Genomic DNA, 19,779 nt, shown 5'->3' with positions numbered 1-19,779 from the left:
TCGTTTGGTACGGTTCTTCGGATACGTAAGTATATTTTATGAGATTATATGAGATGACAATTTGATCATTTTATTATAAATGTTGAGATAAAATAATTTAATAATTAATTAATAAAAATTAATATCAAATTTTATTCAAAAAAATATTTTCTTTATCGGATGTATCAAACGGCCCCTCCTGAAAAGAGTAGCAAATTGCACATTGCATGCGATGAAAAAAAATATTTATCTAGATGTACCCGGCCTAGACTTCATGCAAATATGTCGAATAAAGGTTAATATTATTATTTTTTCTTTCGGTAAATAGGTCAATATCAATTTCTATTCAATTCATGTATGACATAATTTAGATTTTGAGAGTCAAATAAAAGTTTATTTGACTGTGATTTATTTTCTAAACTATGACTTCTTATGACTTAAATTATAATACAAATGCAAGGTCAAAATAAGAAATTTGATTGTATCAGTATTATGACTTTTTTTTTTTTGTTGAATATTGATGTTACGGTTCTAGAAAATCTTTTGTGAAGGTTCTAAGTTTGTTGCAAACAATATCCTTAATTTTTTTCTTCTTTTTTTTGTCTTTTAATTTATTTATTTTTTTAAAAGAGAGAATCTTCCACGTGGCGCCTTTTTGGTTTTGGGTTAGCAACTCTGAGCTGCTTATAAATACAGAAGGTTTGGGCAAAGTGGTCTCACCAAAAATTAACACACTGATATTTTCAGCTCCTCTTTTTCAGACGAAAATTAATTGAACAATATCATAAAATTCCAGAAGAAGAATTTGTAATTATCATGTCATCCGATAACTGTTCAGGCGATATCGATTTATTTTCCGGCGAAATGTCTGAGACTGATATCCAAGTCGTCACCTCCGGCGGCCTTCGTATTCCCGCACATTCCGCCGTTCTGGTACGAACACCTTAACTAATCACATAAAGTTTAAAGTTTCCGTTAAATTCGATTAATTATAAGTCAATTGAAACTATAGTAATCCATTACATTAATCATTTTATGATTCATTTCTGTCCATTTGGAATTCCTTTACTTTTTAAAAGAAGAAAATCTAGCACTCCTCTGTATTAATTTACGTGTCATAGATCGAGTTACGAGAATCAAAGCAGCTTAAATTTGTATCTGAATTTTTAAGTTCTTTGCAATGAAATTTATATATTTGAAAACTACTAAAAATTACTATAGGTTACGATAATTATATATGAAAAATTACAGTCAAGAGACAGACTTGTTTGAATCTCTACACATAAATTGGAATGGAATGTTAACAAAAACTTTTTTCGTTTCCAATTTGAGAAGTACTGATGTATGTGAAATGTATTTGTAGGCTTCTTCTTCGACGGTTCTGGAGAACATACTAGTTCGGCCGGAAAAGCTGCGGAGCTCTGAGAGAACGATTCGGATTCTAGGCGTGCCGTGCGACGCCGTTTCCGTGTTCATCCGGTTTCTCTATTCTTCTAAGTGAGTTTCCTAAATACACGCAATTCCATTTGTTTTCTTCATTTATATGTTTATTTATGTCGAAACGGTACACTTGAATTTGTATATGAGGTCTAGACACGCGTATCCTTACCCAATACATTAGTATTTTGATTTTGTTTACTTGTTTAATCGCGTTGAGACTTCGAATCTGATTGGCTCCTTCGAAGCTGGAATTGAATATTCTGAATTTGACCACAAGTTGTAGATTGTTTTTGGCTCAAGTTTCGGTTCCTTCGTTGGTTGGAAAATAGGTAGTTGGAATTCAAAGGCTAATCTGCCTGACTATTTCTTAATTGCCTACATGTGACTCATTCATTGACTCGTAGATTTTTTAATCATATATGATTTGTCTTGCTTCATATTCTGTTGGTCGCGAGATAGATGCCTCGACTTCATTGACTCGTAGATTTTTTAATCATATATGATTTGTCTTGCTTCATATTCTGTTGGTCGCGAGATAGATGCCTCGACCGACATCTCCGTTGTCATTGGAATGAATTACATGAGGATTTACGTTACATAGGAGTTAGGATTATGATTGTTAAACAACCAATATATTTGAATCATTTGTAACATGTTACTTATTCTCATTTTCATATAGTATTACCAATTTCTGTTTAGTTATAGTAAAGTAACAGCTGCATCTACTTAGATAATCCTCCATTTCATTTTATTTGCGGTGTTTGATTAGAGACGAGGTTTAAGAAAGAAATGAATGTATTTTGAACTTTGTAATTATAAATCTGTAATGACATTATAGAGGCTATAAAAATATCTCACTAATGATTAATAAGTAGTTCAAAATCTAATTTACAAATATGTAATAGAGGTACCATTTTTTTAAACACACGTGAAAAAGTGTCACGTAGAATGAGATAGACGAAACACATTTCCAGTATCAATATAATAATATAATATATAAATTTTTTGATGAAGTGGATTAGCATTGCTAATGTAAAATATCCTTTTCAATTTACTTAGTTTAATTCAATTGTACAAGTTGGTTATATTATTTTCTAGGCTACCATTTTATACTTATTATCCCTGATAGTCATCTTTAAAGTAATTAATCAGGTGGTGTAAAAGTCATCAAAGTATCAGAAACTTAAAACCAAGTCAAACTCGATTAAATCGTACAAAAAGGCTTAGTGTGTAATATAACCAAGTTGTCCTTTTATTTAGGTGCACTGAAGAGCAGATGGAGAGACATGGGATTCATCTGCTAGCACTTTCTCATGTGTACTTGGTACCACAGCTCAAGCAGAGATGCACAAAGGGGTTGGCCAAGCGATTGACCATTGAAAATGCAGTGGATGTGCTTCAACTTGCAAGATTATGTGATGCACCAGATCTATACCTCAGGAGTATGAAATTTTTGTCTAGCAATTTCAAGAAAGTTGAGGAGACTGAGGGCTGGAAATTCCTTCAAGATCATGACCCTTTGCTTGAACTTGAAATCCTACAGTTCATGGATGAGGCTGAGTTGGTACGTAATTATAACATAATTGACATACATCCTTTATATAAACAAAAAATATTCTCTTGGAATTCATAGTATAATTTTCAATATTGTCAATTGACCATGAAAGATAATTAAGTTTGCCATGAAATCATTAGATGGCATTTGTTGGCATCTCTTATATATATCAGTCAAGTGGCTATGATTATTAATTTTTCATTGTAAATTTGTCATTGTAGCGGAAAAAGAGGACAAGGAGACACAAACGGGAGCTCAGCTTGTATTTACAGCTGAGTGAAGCTATGGATTGTTTGGAGCACATTTGCACAGAAGGATGTACTAGTGTGGGGCCATGCGATAAGGAACCTTCCTACGAGACGCAGCCATGTAGCAAGTTTGATACCTGCCAAGGGCTTCAGCTTCTGATTCGCCATTTTGCTACTTGTAAGAGAAGGACCAATGGAAGTTGTTTGCGATGCAAGCGCATGTGGCAGATCCTAAGATTGCACTCATCCATTTGTGACCAACCAAATGATTGCCGGGTTCCCCTTTGCAGGTAACCACCACTGACTACTGAGTAGTGTTTTTATCAATTCACGTATTGTTCACTTAAGGTGAATCTCGTTGATCATAGTAATTAGAATTTGTACATCATCATTTAGAAGTGTCATTGATCAAGGCGGGTCTGTCTTGCTTGATTTGAATGATGGATCGCGGTCCATATACCAATATGCTCTGTCATGTTCAACCTAGAAAACTTTGTGAGGTGGCATGTCAGAGCCTCGGATGTTATTAGGTTATTTGTCTCTATAGAAAAAGCCAATAGATCAGCTGTCATTGATTTGTCATTTTTTTCCCCAATTCATGATGAACCATTTACCATCACTTTGTTGGATATTTCTTTTGATATGGGTATTTTATCTGTGACGTAGACAGTCACAAGGAGGTTGTCGATCCTGTACTGTCTTATAAGCTAGTCAAGATAAATCATCATTCAGTTGAGGCTGAACACAAAATTGGTGGCTGGCATGTGATTTTGTTCAATTTCATGCGATGATGAGTCTAAGATATTTTCCCCAAAATTTACTGTGATTCTGAATGTTGACATGGTTAAGGTTGTTCTTGATGTGAACACAACCATCCAAGTAGTAATAATTGATTCATGGTCCCATTTCAACTATACCCAGATGCAACTGTTCCTCAAGAAAATATCTCCCGAGTGTTTGAATAACTTTTTGACACGTTGAGTTGGTTAAGGTCATCTGTTTTTTCTTGTTACCGTACTCAGTAAAATGTTGACTATTGAGTAGCGCCGTTCTTTACTTTTCAGACAATTCAAGTTGAAGGTGCAACAAAGGGGCGATGACGATCTGTGGAAATCACTTGTTAGAAAGGTGGTGTCAGCCAGGGCCATGTCTTCACTATCTCTGCCCAAAAGAAAGAGAGTGGATGAACCAAAAATGGACTTAGGCCATCATGAAGTGATGAACTTTAGGTTGGCTGCTTAGTGTCAATGGTTAGAAAGGTTTCATATCCTTAGGTAAAATCAATCTTTGTAAATGTACCATCTATGGAATGGCAGTTTGTTTTTACCATTACATGTGTCCTACTGTAGAGGCCTATTCTATATTTTATTCGAGTCGGTCCTTTAGTAGATGAAGAGTATCAACTATCTACAGAAGAGTTGTATGAAAAAAGAATAGTGTACAACTACTGGGTGGTGGTATTGAGTGTATTTCTTCAGTTTGTTTAATAAATTATTAGTCATATGCTTCAAATACTTGTTTTAGTTGTTTTCCTAGAATTTTCTGTACGTCGTGATACTCAGGGAGGAATACTGACAACCACATGTTGCTGTCTTTGCTCTGCACTTTTAATTGTATAACAAAAAAAAGGCTACACAATGTGATCGATGTTTACTTTTCAGGTCGTCTTTGTTTTTAGAATGTTGATGTGTGACATTCTGAAATAACAAAAATGATAGTATCTAGATATTATATTTATCAAAACAATATAGTACGATACAACAAGTTATGAAACAACAATGCGTATAACGACCATCCAAACAAGCTGTTATTATATCATAGGAGGTTTGATATATCATATTGTAGTCATACTGGTGTATTTTTGTCCTTACACTTTTATAATAGGAGGTTCTAATTCGGTGCATAATTTTGTACATGAGTAACGTCTGACAGTGACTTGAATCATCAAACTAAGGTTATTTCAATCTAAATGGTAGAGTAGAGACTTGATTTTCACTCTAGAATTCTCATAATCATTGTTTTTTGTTAATTAGCTAGATATTTTGTTATCCTTCAATTCTTCTTGTCAATGTCTAGATATTTTTAATATGCTCCATTATCTTTGGATACATCCAATTTGTGTTTTTCTATCAACTGATGACATGGTAATTAAAGTGGACAATTGTTTGATATTTTCTTGTATCTAATCCTAAGTGGGACACTTCGGGACTCATTATTCAACTTAAGTGTACAAGTGGTACACTAACTCCTCCTTTCATTTCCTTACGTACATTTTATTGTAATAATTATCACTCACTTTCTTTGTTTCTCTACTTTTTCCACCCTGTCACCTCAACCAGAAGATATTTTTAAGTCATTTTTGGCTACCAAATACTAGAACTTAATAATGCTTTCCATTAAACAACCTTCAATAGTCCATTTAAAATAGCTTCTATTTATTTTGTAGCAGGGAGGGGCTTAATTAAGTACGAATCAAGAGAAATAAACACTGAAATAAACTGAGGATAATGACTAGTGATTTTCCAAGCAGCAGCCAGCACGAATGGTTTTTTTGGGGAGAAATTCAGTACCCTTGCATCATATTACGGAGGAATAGATTTGTATGATGTAAATCATCTTATTAAAGTTAAAATAAAAAATTTAAATTAAAACATATTTTCTTATGTTATAAGATGCAGTTTAGCAGCGGAAGCAGGCAGCAGGTGGACATGCCTGCTTCAGCTGCTACACCCGTGTTTTTACTATATTACCCCTAATTAATTATTATAAGTTATTTACGCATTAAAAATTAATAATATTTGATACAAATAAGTAAAATAAATATTTCTGACATGTCTGCTTCAGCTGCTTCAACCATAATTTTATCATCACGCCTAATTAATTATTATAAGTCATCTAAGTACTAAAAAATTAATATATTTAATAAAAAATATAAAATAGACATAAAATAATAAATTAACTCTTGATGTTTTAAATTAGCTTGACATTTTATACGAGGCTCACTTTGGTTATTTTCACAAGTAATTTTTTATAGTTATTATGCGATATCATTTTTAATATATGTCTGCTTCGCGGCTTTAAATGTGATTTTACTATATCATCCCTGATTACTTATTATGGTTATTTAAGCATTAAAAAAATTATATTATTAGTATCCTATATAGGAAGTCACAATAAGCAGCTGAAGCAACCTGCTCATATTCGACATGCCTGACTTAACTGTTTCAATCGTAATTTTACTATATTACCCCAAAATAATTATTATAAGTCATTTACCTATTAAAATAATAATAATATTTAATAAAAAATAAAAATAGATATTTAAGACATGACTGTTTCAACTACTTCAATCGTTATTTTACTAAATTATCCATATTTAATTATTATAAGTCATTTAAGTATTAAAAAATTAATAATATATAATAAAAAAAGGTAAAATAGACGTAAAATGATAAATTAATTTTTGATGTTTTAAATTAACATGACGTCTTATATGGAGCCACTTAAAAAAAAATTCACAAGGATTTTTTACAATAATTTTACTATGTCACTGCTAATTAGTAGAATAGAAAAAAAAATTATAAATCACAATAATTAAGAACTTAAATTATTTTAAAAATATAATCGACTATCAATACATAAAAGTTTTAACAAATTAAAATATCGTTATGCAAATTTCATCAATCTAAATATAATATTATATATCTAACTTTGAATTTATCAACCAAACAAATAAAACTTTTAAATGATAGAATTAGTCACAATTCTAAAATAGTATGATATTACTTTACTAATATATATAATATATATAAGTGGTGAACATGTGTTAAAAAAGCTGGCAGGTGGAGGTTGTCCTGCCAGCTTCCAGGATTATTTTCGTAATTTCATCAATAAAGACAAATTGGTATCTTAAATTTCAGTTGTTGCATGTAGACAACAGGTGTCTTTTCATTTTTCCTCTGTAACTCTACAAAGACAACAAATGTCTTTCCATTTTTCCTTTTTGATGAAACTTTATTGCTTTCCGTTGAAGAATTGTCAAAATCATATTGTTGTCCTCTCATGATTTTCCTCTACGCCTCAGATCTTCGATCAAATATTGTAAGTTTTTGTATTCATATTTTTCCTTTTCCAATTTTCAATTTTTACTTCAAATTGAAAAAGATTCAATAAACAGGAGCTGAATTTGTTGTTTTAACTTTATGAGTGTCTTTTTTTTCGTTATTTTTCGTGTATTTAACTATACCCATAAAATCATTTTCGGTTTACAAACTTTTCCTTCCTTGTGGAGTTTTTGCATTTAATGAACTGTCTATTGAGCAATCTTGAGCTTCAAAGCTGATTAGCAAAATTTCAGATTCGATTTTCTTAGTTTGTTTTTTATATCTTTTGAGAAATGTTGTGATATTGCTAAAATTTGATCCTTTTGGGTTTCTGAATAGTTATTGGAGTAGTTTTACGCAATTAAGAGAAGACTAACAAAATTTTAGTTTCTGCATTCTATTAATTTGTGTATTGAATATTTTTGAGGAATAGTATGATGTAGCTCAAGTTTAATCATTTTTTTGATTTCTGGGGAGTTAGGGAGATTATCCTGCTTTATCCATTAGAGAAAAATGAAGAAAACAAAGATTTTGTGTAAATTTTTTAACTAATTTATTGAATGTTTCTTTCTTGTGTCAAAAACTATATGAGAACAATTAGTTTTGAAAATATGCAGTGAATATACTGTCCATTCTGTTGGTTGGGTAATGGCAAACAAGTATAGTAAATACATTAAAAAGTCCAATATGTCATTGATTGTATTAGAACAAAAACTGAAAATGATATAATATCAAATAATCTTTCACAAAAAACATTCTCAACAGATAAAAAAGGATTGCTCTTTCTCTGTTTAACAGAGGAAAAGACATAGAGATCATACAAAGGTATCTTAAAAGATTGTCACGCTTCTTGCAACACTAACTTTTACCTAATTATCCACGTTTTGCATTGAAAAAACATGAACATAAGTATTTATCTCCACTTTGATACGTTTTTTCTTGAGCTGACGGTCTATCGGAAACAACTTCTACGTTCCAAATTCTACCTCGGACTGTAATCGCTTATCCTTATATAACTAAACAATCCTTTAAGATTTTCAGTTGATAGTTCATAATGACTTTAAAAGGTGGCATAACAAGATGTTTAATTCCCTGGTTTGATTCCAGTTTAACAGCTACATATTTTCAATTTGGATTTTGTTATAAGTATGTTTATGCATATGGGTGTTGTTCTTTAACTCCCGACATTTTATTGAAATAGTTGTACAGTAGGATAGCAAAGTAAATGTTATCTTTATTGTTTTCTTGTACAGTGAACTATAATTGTGGTATAAACAATTTTGAAATAAAAAGTTATACTAACTGTGGAATAAACTACTTCCACGTTCTACCTCAGACTGTAATCGTATCTCTTTGTATAACCAAACAATCCTTTAAGATTTTCAATTGATAGTTAAGAAAGAGTTTAAAAGGTGGCATAACAAGATGCTTATTTGCTGGTTTGATTCCACTTTAATAGGTACATATTTTCAGTTTGGAGTTTGTTATAAGTATGGATATGAGTATGGCTGTCGTCATCAACTCCTGAAATTTTATTGAAATAGTTGTACAATATGATGGTAAAGTAAATGTTATCTTTAGTATTTTCTTGTACAGCTAATTCCCCTCCTTAATTGAACACTTTGCAATCAGCAAACCACCACTACCGGCAAGCTTCGTACCTTAGCTTTCGCTGCAAATATTTTCTTATTACTTCGTTCATTAATTTACACTGTCACGTGTTTCTGTTACATGTGCACCTTCTCCTAGCATAAGGAAGCAGAGATCATCATAATGGACCAGAAAATTCTCGTGGATGCCATCACAACTGAAACTGCAGATTGGACCTGTAAGGTACAGGTAGTAGACAAGTTCCGTCCTCGCAAAAGTAGCGACTCATCCGTACATTTTCAGACAATAATTGTGCAGGACGAAAAGGTAAGTTTGTCCCTACAATAATTGTGTAGGACGAAAAGGTAAGTTTGTCCCTACCTCTACTGTCCATGAAAAATAGAGTTCATACCGTAAACATTATTATCTATGGTAATGCTATTAACTACACGACATTTTTTACTGCTGCAAAGGCAATAACTTTGAAGACTTAACAAATTAAGAAAAGTTCAAATCTAGCCTCATGAAAAAAACAACTGACATTTCCAATAACTTCTTCTATAAATTGTATTTGCACATCTAAAACAGGTTCTCTTTTACGGGACTACAAGAACAACAGGTTTCTACAGTACTCTACGGCGATGACACTCCTAAGTACGAGAAGTTGTTTGTCCTTTTTGAGACATATTTGGTTTTCTGTACAAAAGTTAGGGACCACTGAGGATACTCAATACGAGCCGGTACGTATGAGTGGGTGGTTGACAGATATACAATCGTTGAGGCGATTAACACTAACGACGGATTGGAAGCACCCCTTCCCGCTCCAACAAAATTGAATGCATTGTCTTTCTCAGCTATTGAATATCAACGTCCGGGTGTTAAATTTGGTAAGCCCTCACTTTACATTTTTGCCTCTTTTCCTTATCAACTTACTGCCCCTATTAATCAACTTAAATGCTTACGTCTTATTTTGCATTACTTCAAACTTATTAGCTATAGTAGCTAATTGCAGCGCTATTCAATATACAGCTGATTAAAGTAAGCATTTTCGGGAAGCGATCGTCATGGATCAGAGGTGAGTTACTTGCCTCCCGACAAAATGTTCACCAAGCATTCTGTTTACTATAATTTTTACTTTTAACACTTCCACTGTAATAATTTTTGCATCTGCTATGTTGATCAGCAAGAAACCTTTTCTATTTACTATATGGGGCGATCTGGTTGACAACGAAGAGGCCAAACTATTACATCACCTGCATGAGCATCCCATCATTCTAGTGAAGCGTATATGTGTTACTGAGTTCCGCAGTGGTATGTTCATTACTTCATCCTCTGTAGCTCTTTCTTTTGCTTCGTACTTTTCTATACTAACCTAAAAATGTTCCCCATCTTTCACATACACAGCTCTAAGATAAGCAACAAGATATCAATCAATAATTTTAACAAATCCTCAGTATGTCATGGCTACTACACTGATAAACTGGTATACAGTAGCTTACTCCGCCTTCATAACGTTGTGGAAAAATATTTTTACTGTCTAACTTAATCTTTTTCAAGGTGAAGCACAACGAATAAATATTGCAATCTTACACTTTGAGAAGCTCATCGTCATCCTCCTCCTCGCTGAATCTTGCACCCATTAAAGATCAAATACTATCTATATCCATCATTTCTGAGTTGCTATCTACGATTAGCTTACTCAATACAAACACAAACAAAGATTTACATATGCAACAGCATGCACATCAAATGTCTTCAAAGAAATTTCTAATCTTCTTTTGCATTAAAGCTGTAGCTACAAACTTTTTCCGTGGAAGTCAAGTTATCACTTCCCGGCCATCTTCAATCATTTTGCTTACTTGCCTGCTCACACTGCAATCACTTTGTACGGCCTAAAACAATAAAAGTGGTTCACTGCTTTAACTTAAGCTACACCGAGAATTAATCCCCAGGTTACTACTACAACTACAACATTGCATACACTCTATATTATGCAGCTTCTCTTTCTTCACTTCTGTAGAAAAAATTGTAAAAAGCTCTTACTGATGAAAATTGAGATACGTTTCCCTAAAACGATAAGTCCAAAACTTTACGCAAGCATGGTCACTGTACATCTTCAAAGTCTGTATGCACTCATGTACATGGCAATAGTTTACTTCCTTCTAATTTTTATTCAGAAGGAAAAGTTATACCCGTTCTCCTATATTTTACTTACCCTTCCACTAATGTTTTGAAATTTGATTAATCTGTATTGCCTGTGTGTGGAGCTTGGCGTGATCGCCCACTATACTGTGGAGTAGTTGCGACCTGTATCATTTCCTAAATAGATTGGGTTGACTGCTATCAGTGTGTTATGATGAAAAAATTTCATTAACTTAGAGCAACCTGACTTTTTTTAAACATATGTTGAATTCGATATGTTCAATATCGACGACTTCCTTAAAATATGTTTTCTATAAAATGACGCGGGTCATACACAAGTACTAATAGAGACTGTTTGATATTGTTTATCATTGATCAGAAAACATTGCACGTCCTACGGCCTTCTCGCTAATTAAGAGACTAAAAAATATTCTAAATTTGTAATTGAAGTTCTTATTACTTCCAACAATGTTTCATCCTATATAAAATCTTTACTGTTTGATTTCCCTGCATCTCCAACAGTTTCCTTGATTATTTACTTAGATATTAACTCAGTCAAGTAAATTTATTATTTCAGTATATCTACGTGGTTGAAAGATTAGAAATGTTACTCTCTATCTTTTTCTTTTAAAAAATTCCTACGCATTTTAACTGTAATACTATTTTAATCACAGGTGTCACTTCCAAGTTGATATTACGAATGCCAGTGATACAATTACAGTAACAATCTCAGAAACGCTGGCAGAGAAAATGTTGTCCCTAACTTCAGAACAAATATATGAAACTGTCGTTGTCCAGGTACACACATACATATCACTAACAACACGGAAAACTTATAGCCTTACAATTTTGTTCTTTTCAGCAAGTAAAATACTGCATTACATAAAAGTTCACTTAATCTGGTCTTTCTGCCTTTTCAATTAGCAACAACCATTATCTATTACCCGTATAAATGAGCACCTCGCTCATAAACTATTTTAGCTACAGCTACAAAAGCCAGTCTTCAGATTTTTCGATCAAAAATCTGGCATGCTAGCTATCATCGCCTTCACTAAAGCCGTACCTGCAGATTTGGGGGACACAAGTAAGAGGCAGAAAATAGAACCATCCACGCCCGCAATAAAACATTAAAGGTAACAACACTTCCACAATTCGATTTGCTACTATACTTAGCATTCACTGCAATACTCCAAAATATTCTACTCAACTGAATTTTATTTCAAACATATGCCTGCAACATCTCAATCTCAGCAGGTAAATATAATCTTCATAGTTGCTTTTGTTATATCTATCTACTCAATGCAGTCAGGTACATAGAATGATCTCACTCGCAGTCAAGCTCGATCAAGTGGTGTGGCATGTACAACTACATTTTGGTTGCTTCTGCCAACTCCATCGCACGGTATAAGCATGTACAAAGAATTTTTGCTTGCCTACACCATCAGTGCTTGCACGGGCTTTCACATCTAGTTAAAATAAGAAAGTATGGTATCTTTTTTTTTAGACTGGACTAAAAAGAACATGACACATAAATTGGGACAGGCAAAAAGGAAAAAGTACTACTAATAAAATTTTGTAAGGAAAGTTTCAAACTTTTTCATAGCACATGGGTTTTGAGCTTAGTGATTTTTAACTCAAGACTGGTTTAGTCCGTGGTGCGGAGCCATCTTATATTAAGGGGTATCAATGGACATTTTTTCCTCAAAAAATGATACGTAGAGATTAACTAGATTAAAATTCTAATATCTATAATATATTAAAATTGTGAAGATCATTAGAAAAGTGATTTGAATTTTTTGCTCTTCATTAAAAGATTCTGTAATAGACAAAATCGTCTTTTCACTTTTTTTCTGTAATTTATAATATTAAATAGTAACTATAATAAATATAAAAAAAAATGGAGAATATTTTGTACTTTTAGTTAAATTTCTAAATTTATGGCAATATTTTGTTAAAGAAAATTCAACTTCAAAGAAATTATTATATAAAAAAATTTCTATATAAGATAAAGTTCTAAATTTTAAAAAAAATTGATGGACCTATTTTACCTAAAATGGATTTAGAGTCCTAAAAGAAGAAGTAAATAAAATCTTTCAAAAACTAAATTGGTGCGACTTTTTTCCAATTAACAAAGGGTAGTAGACTTTTCCAAGAAAAAAAAGGGATTATTTTTTTTAGTTTAGAACTATTATTTTTTGTTATAATATTTTGATTTAGGAGTTATTATATTTCTTTCTTTTTCCATTTTAGAAGTCCTTTTTTAAGTTTATACATATATTTTATCTGGTAATAAAACTTTGTGATTGTAGTTTTGTTATTAGGTAATTTTGTGATTTTTTATTTTAATTTTTTATTTATATTATGTTTTAATTTTATTGATCATAAATAACAAATCATCCCTTTTATGTTTGGAAATAATTTTTGTTATCGGATCTCTAATATAACGTGTTGGTTTAATTTTCAGGTTTTGAATTTTATGTTTTATTACGTTGATTTTATTGATCAAGAATAACGAAACATCTTTTCATGTTTGTATATATGTAACTTTTATTATTGATTCTACAACGTGACTTTGTTGTTTCTAGGTTTTAAATTTTCTTTTCCATTACATTGGATTTATTGATCAGGAATAATAAGCTTTCGTTTGGAATAACTTTGTGATTTTTCCTCAAATAATAAGTTTATGATTTTTTTGTGTAAATGTTAGGTTTAATTGTATTGTTTTAATATCTTTATTATCATACTATTTTTTTTAATTGTATTATTTTAATATCTTTATTATCGTACTATTTTGTTTGTAGTTTACAGTTGATAGATAAATTTCGGTCGGCTTTAAAAAAAAATTTTAGATAAAGGTTAGGTTTAATTGCATTGTTCTGATATTTCTACTTTGTAAATTTCTTTTTTTGTGTAAAAGTTAGGTTTAATTATATTTTTTTGATATCTCTATTATCGTATTATGTTGTTGTAGTTGACAGGTAGTAGATGAATGTCGATCGACTTTTAGAATTTTTTTTTTTGCAAAAGTTAAGTTTAATTGTATTGTTTTAATATCTCTATCAGCGTATTGTTTTGTTTTAGTTTACAGGTGGTAGATAAATTTTAATTCGCTTTGAGATTTTTTTTCTTATAAATGTTAGGTTTAATTAAATAAATTCTCCATCTTTACATGTTCAAAAGATGTTGAATTTAATTATTGTATTCTTCTTTATTAGTTAAATAAATATTTTATTTAATGTAACATTTGAACTCATTAAAATAAGGTACACGCGCGACTAGTTATATATAATTGTGGTTGGTTTATTAGTTTTCGAACTTAACGTTTGGTATAATGGTCCTAGATACAACTCAATCGAAATAAATAATTTAGCAATTGCCTATGTATGAAAGCTTAATATTTGTTAATTGGACGAATTGCAAGTTATAAACCTATTTGACGGAGATTTTAAAAAATTAGAAGTATCTTTATAAAAACATATTTTCAAGAATTTAAAAAAAAAAAAAAAAAAAGCGATTTATTAAAATAAACACAAAATGCCCTCACGCAGGATCGAACTACGGACCTTCAGTTTACAAGACTGATGCTCTACCACTGAGCTATAAGGGCTTCTGCTGCGGTGTTTATAATTTTCCCTTTTAGTTCCAAGATATTGATTTTTTATTTTTTTTTTAAAAAGAACCTTCTATGGTTCATTTTATTTTCGCTGAAAGTAGAGGAAAATTTGACTTATTATATGTGAATTCTATTGGAGTAATTATACTTGACTTTTACGTTGAAGTTGTGAGTACATAGCATTTTTTTTTCTCTATTTGCTTTTGGGAAAATGGAACATTTTGGATAACTAACAGTGTGGCCTAGTGGTCAATGAAGTGGTTGAGAATCACAAGGCTTCAAGTTGATTAAATCTCATCAAAGGCAAAAACATTAGGTGATTTATTCCATATGTTCAAGCCTTAGTGGGCACAATTACATGGTACTTGTTGCCGACCCTTGTTGCTGGTGGAAGGTGGATGGTATCTCCTAGAATTAGTCGAGTTGCATGCAAGCGTTCAAAAAACATGGTTATCAAAAAAGAAACATTTTGGTTTTCTATTTCAGTAGTTCTTGTTATTCTGTTTTCAAGTTTGGAACTTTCTACTAGATCAGTTGAGTCAGCATTTAGCTTGCTATGTAAGTTCTCAAATTTGTAAGCCTAATTTTGATTTAATTATAAGGATATGGTTATACATATTCATCAATGCACTTCCAGACTAACAATTCTTTCTTGTCAAATTTGATTCTTCTTTATCGTTTCCTTTCTTTTTTCTGAAATTTTTATCAATAGCATCAAGTAAGTTCATGGAATGACAATTATGTTTGTTCTTGAGGTTTCGCCACGCTTCACTGAATTTGATTGTAACTCTATCATCCCATGTCTTGTGACGGAGCAATTTGAGCTAAGGTGACTAAGAAGTTATAACATTTATGATTCTTTCAGTTTAATGACAAAGTACAAACAACTGGAGGAATTATGTTGTGTGTATTACGTCAATGTATTAAAGATGAACAAATAGCATAAAATTCAGTTTCGTAAGTCATAACAAATAACAATAACAACAACACAAGCAATTAAGATTAAGACGTGTTCTTTTCTCGCACACTGAGCTACGGAAAAATGGATTGTTTATGTTGATTGATCTGTATGTATATCTATGTGATGCTCTCAGTGAGTATGTAATATATTATGCATGGAATCAGCAAATGTTGATGGGAGTACTTGTTTGGGAAAATTAAGGTTCTGAAATGCTTCATTTGCATTCCATGATAAATATTTTGATGACGACGTTGAAAATAAAAAACTCATAGGGAGAAAATACCATCTGATACTTTCATGAAAGCATTAATGTCAGAGTATAATTTATTTGATACTTCGAACTTTGTTTAAGCACATTATCTCATTACCTGCAACTTCCAGATTTTGGCTCTGTGCTCAGAGTATGTGGAGTTTGAACTCCCCAGTGTTAATTGTCATAAAATCATTTTATCCGTTTCTGCTAGATGAACGAGGGTTTTACTAACATAGAAATAGACATTCTACATTAAAAAGAGCTTTCTTGGATGATAGAGGTGATAAGAGTAGCTTATTTCCAAGTAAGATCTTCTCAAGAACATACAGAATGGACAAGGGAATTAGAAACACACGTTTTCATTGTTCTCATTTCACCGGTTAAGTTTGTGTTGCAGCTTCTTTATTTCGCCATAGCATGTTGGTTTGAATGTTTTCCTGCTTTCGTTTCTTTTATGGAGTTCAATATAGAATGTTGTATTCCCTTAATTAGCAGAAAAAACCCGTGAAGACACCTTATTTTACTGAATTAGCGCCAGTAATATGAAGTTCGATCATCTTCTTCAAGTTCGTAGGTTAGTGTTTGCCTTTAGTTGAAATTACATCTGCAGGCACTAGAAAGAGGAAACAAGTCTTATGACCCTTCATGATCATCTTGACTTCAAGATGAAATATCATCTTACAATCTTATTTGAGCTAGGGGCTGTATGGTGGTGCGGATCAGTTCAGCAATGGTATCTTGCTTTTCATTACCAGTGTATTGATCAGTAGTTGTTATCAACTTAAGGAGCTTACTTTTCAGTAAATTAAACAGCTTTAGGTTGTTCAAAGCTTGATAGACTCCAATACTCGTGTTGAAGACTTGATCATACACATTGACGTATTTGTCTAGTTCGAAGGGAAGCAGAATTAGTGGACCCGTTCAAACTACAGTGACAATTGCATTTGGAGTTTGAGTAATTTAAGCAGCAAAGTGGAAGGTATACCATTAATACTGAAGTGAACAGAAAAGATTGACATGTATAAAACAATTACGGCAAAAGATCAACTCCATCTTGGAGATGGTAACTGAAATACAGAACACATTCTTAGTTACATAACAAACTTATTCCGTATGCCTTATGACGTGCGTACTTAATGCTTGATCTGAGTTAACATGCACCTGACATCCTTACTGTTAGGCCTCTCTTTTGGATTGTCCATAGTACAAAAGCAAGCTATCTTGAGAACCAAAAGCATTTGCTCCTCATATCCATTTCCTATCAGATTTGGATCAATAGCTCTTTTTGGATCATCAGAAGTCATTACATTTCTCAGCCACTTCACTAAACTCATCTCAGAAGTGTGCTGGAAAAAGTCATCTGATGGAAGCTTTCCTACTACCAGCACTGCTAGAACCACGCCGAAGCTGTATATATCACACTTGTCTGTAAACTTCAAAGTCTGATGGTATTCTGGTGCAATATATCCCACAGTTCCTGCAACATTTGAAGTCGTAACATGTGTATGAGCGTCTGGAACTGCCTTTGCAAGACCAAAATCAGCAATTCGAGGTTCCATATTATCATCAAGAAGGACATTTGCTGGCTTTAGGTCTCTGTGAATTATGCGTTGAGTATGGTTTATATGGAGATACTCAAGCCCAGCAGCTATCCCTGCTGCAATCCGGTGTCGTCCCAACCAATCTAGTACCCTTGTCCCTTCTGTGACTTGCTGGAGGATGTCCTGTAAGCTCCCATTTTTCATATATTCATAGACCAAGTAATGGCAGTCTGGCCTTGGCATATGTGCTAGTAGTGGAAGCAGATTCCGGTGTCTGATTTGACCCACAATTTGAATTTCTGATTTTACCTGTCTCATTTTCTTGTTCAAAGCCTTGGTATCTTCCTCAGCGATCTCTGCAGCATCCATTGGGGGTTGCATAATCTTCTTTATAGCTATAATCTTCCCGTTACTTCCCGGTAACTCAGCTCTATAAACTTCTCCACATCCACCTTTTCCAATCATTTCAAGTGATGCCACTCCATTTTCTGTCTCTAAGAAGGCCAAGTCCTCGGCTTTCTTGATCAACGGACTGTATATTGTTAAACTTGAATCACTCTTTCCCCTTCTTATGAGGTACATGACCAGCTTAAAGAACACCGAAAAGAGCAAAGCACATATAGCCCCTGCAAAAGTTCCGGCAAGGAAACCAAGAAACCACGATCGTATCTTCCTCTTCTTCTTGCTACGCTTATGCACCGGTGCAACACGACTGTGTGCTGGAGCTGGAGCTGGAGCCGGAGCTAGGACATTTGCTGAACGCGAAGCAGGTCCCCTTGCAGATATCTGATTTGTTGAATTCTCAGCAAGAATGTAACGTTTAGGAACGATATCACTTCCTGTCAAATCTGCTGATAAGTGCTCAACTTGACCCATTACAGGCACCGGACCTTCAAGAAAACTGTTCCCTGAAAGATTCAGGAAACGGAGATTCCTGAGAGATTTCAGGGAGAGTGGTATTTTCCCGGTGAACAAGTTATCAGCCAGGGACAGTTTCTCCAAATTAGGAAAGTACTCCAAGAAGTTGACATTCCCAGACAACTCATTAGACGAAAAGTCAACGACCCGAAGACGAATCAATGATGACAATTTAGATGGAACTTTGCCAGTAAACCTGTTCTTCTGAAGTTCAAGAATCTCCAGTTTCTTACAATCAAGAATCTGAGCAGGTATCTGTTCAGATAATTGATTGTCTGAAAGTGAAATCTCTTTGAGCTCAGAAAGTTTGCCAATAGCAGGCGACAAAGTTCCACTCAATCCGTAAGATCTCAACACAATACGTGTGACTCTCAGAACTTGCGTCCTGTTAACCCCCCGCCGCTCGCAGGATATTCCTGCAGAGCTGCAGGGATTGTCGTGAAGAGCACCAATGCCGCCTAAGTGTTTTGTTACAAGCAAAAGTGCAGCATGATCTGGTGGATAAAGAGTCAGTTTTGATTGAACAAAAAGGAAAAGGGTGAAAAGGGACGAGAGGAACAAGTGGAAATGTGAAGCAGTGGGAGCCATTGAGGAGATTCTTGATTCAGGCAGGCCAGAGGGAGGAAAGAAAGAGGGGGGTTGATGGGATAATTTTCTAAGTGTTGATAGGTGTTTTTATGAATCAAAAATGGGTGGCGGCCAATTGTAAGAAAAACGAGCGAAGACTTTACAAGTCAAGTTGAGGCCGTGTGGAAAAAAAAAACTTTCAAATGTCCCACATTTATTTATTTATTTTAATTACTACATACATTCACTTTTATTTGTCATTGTTTGCTTTTCGACGTTAATCTATATGAACTTTGATAATTTAAATGGTTGAAAACTATACGAAAAATAATACATGCAATATATCTCATATTAATATGATGAAAAAAATATATCTTAAAAATCTTGATCAAAATTCAAGTAGATTGATTTCGAGAAGCGAAAGTAGTAGTTCTTTCTCCATCCTATTTATTATATGACACCATTTGATCAGACACGGGATTTAAAAAATAAGTGAAAACTTTGTGAAATTTATAAAATTGACCTTTTAAAAAAGTAAAAAAGAAAATAAAGAAGTATTAACTACAAAATTAAGTGAGATCAATAAGAATAAAATAGAAATTGTATCTTTGTATAGTTATCAAATAAAGAAAGTAGTAATAGCTGTTGTTGTTGTTCACCTGAGCAAAATTACATATATTAAGAAATCAATATAAATAAATGTCGTTGTCCTTCCTTTCAAAATAAGTATCACATAAGCAAAATTACTATCTATTAAGAAGTCAATATAAATGTGTAGATTACTAAGCTATCCCTGATTAAGAAATACCTTTTGAAAATCAAACACTATTAGAAAGACCGAGTATATGGATATAGTTGAAAAAACATTA

The 19,779-nt window shown here is 32.8% G+C and overlaps 2 protein-coding genes, 1 long non-coding RNA gene and 1 other non-coding gene across 5 annotated transcripts; 2 read left to right on the top strand and 2 right to left on the bottom strand.

Moving 5' to 3' along the window:
- The first annotated feature begins 628 nt into the window (after positions 1 to 628).
- Positions 629 to 4,734, top strand: LOC107875882 (BTB/POZ and TAZ domain-containing protein 1). The gene is made up of 5 exons (XM_016722759.2): positions 629 to 912; positions 1,343 to 1,476; positions 2,680 to 2,983; positions 3,196 to 3,512; positions 4,287 to 4,734. The coding sequence occupies exons 1-5, from the start codon at positions 796 to 798 to the stop codon at positions 4,462 to 4,464; spliced, it is 1,050 nt and encodes a 349-aa protein (XP_016578245.2). The 5' UTR covers positions 629 to 795; the 3' UTR covers positions 4,465 to 4,734.
- A 2,350-nt stretch (positions 4,735 to 7,084) lies between these two features.
- Positions 7,085 to 12,775, top strand: LOC107874720. Of its 2 annotated transcripts, none has more exons than XR_007056786.1 (5): positions 7,085 to 7,323; positions 9,075 to 9,802; positions 9,945 to 9,990; positions 10,099 to 10,226; positions 11,732 to 12,775. It is a non-coding gene; the product is annotated as an uncharacterized LOC107874720 (long non-coding RNA). The 2 variants fall into 2 exon arrangements; XR_007056788.1 differs by having other exon boundaries at positions 9,909 to 9,990.
- A 1,817-nt stretch (positions 12,776 to 14,592) lies between these two features.
- Positions 14,593 to 14,664, bottom strand: TRNAT-UGU. The gene has a single exon. It is a non-coding gene; the product is annotated as a tRNA-Thr (tRNA).
- Positions 14,665 to 16,883: 2,219 nt separating this feature from the next.
- LOC107875883 (leucine-rich repeat receptor-like serine/threonine/tyrosine-protein kinase SOBIR1) lies at positions 16,884 to 19,095 on the bottom strand. The gene has a single exon (XM_016722760.2). The coding sequence runs from the start codon at positions 18,929 to 18,931 to the stop codon at positions 17,018 to 17,020; it is 1,914 nt and encodes a 637-aa protein (XP_016578246.2). The 5' UTR covers positions 18,932 to 19,095; the 3' UTR covers positions 16,884 to 17,017.
- Positions 19,096 to 19,779: the final 684 nt, after the last annotated feature.

The sequence above is a fragment of the Capsicum annuum genome, chromosome 6 (genome assembly GCF_002878395.1).
Source record: "Capsicum annuum cultivar UCD-10X-F1 chromosome 6, UCD10Xv1.1, whole genome shotgun sequence".
In the NCBI taxonomy this organism is placed as follows: Eukaryota; Viridiplantae; Streptophyta; class Magnoliopsida; order Solanales; family Solanaceae; genus Capsicum; species Capsicum annuum.
This window is presented reverse-complemented; position numbering and strand designations above follow the sequence as displayed.

Bases quoted from the DNA above. Each gene is read 5' to 3' on its own strand.
- LOC107875882 (XM_016722759.2), top strand. From the start codon at position 796: ATGTCATCCGATAACTGTTCAGGCGATATCGATTTATTTTCCGGCGAA. The intron at 1,477-2,679 runs GTGAGTTTCCTA...CCTTTTATTTAG, and splicing joins CGGTTTCTCTATTCTTCTAA to GTGCACTGAAGAGCAGATGG. The intron at 2,984-3,195 runs GTACGTAATTAT...TTGTCATTGTAG, and splicing joins TCATGGATGAGGCTGAGTTG to CGGAAAAAGAGGACAAGGAG.
- LOC107875883 (XM_016722760.2), bottom strand. From the start codon at position 18,931: ATGGCTCCCACTGCTTCACATTTCCACTTGTTCCTCTCGTCCCTTTTC.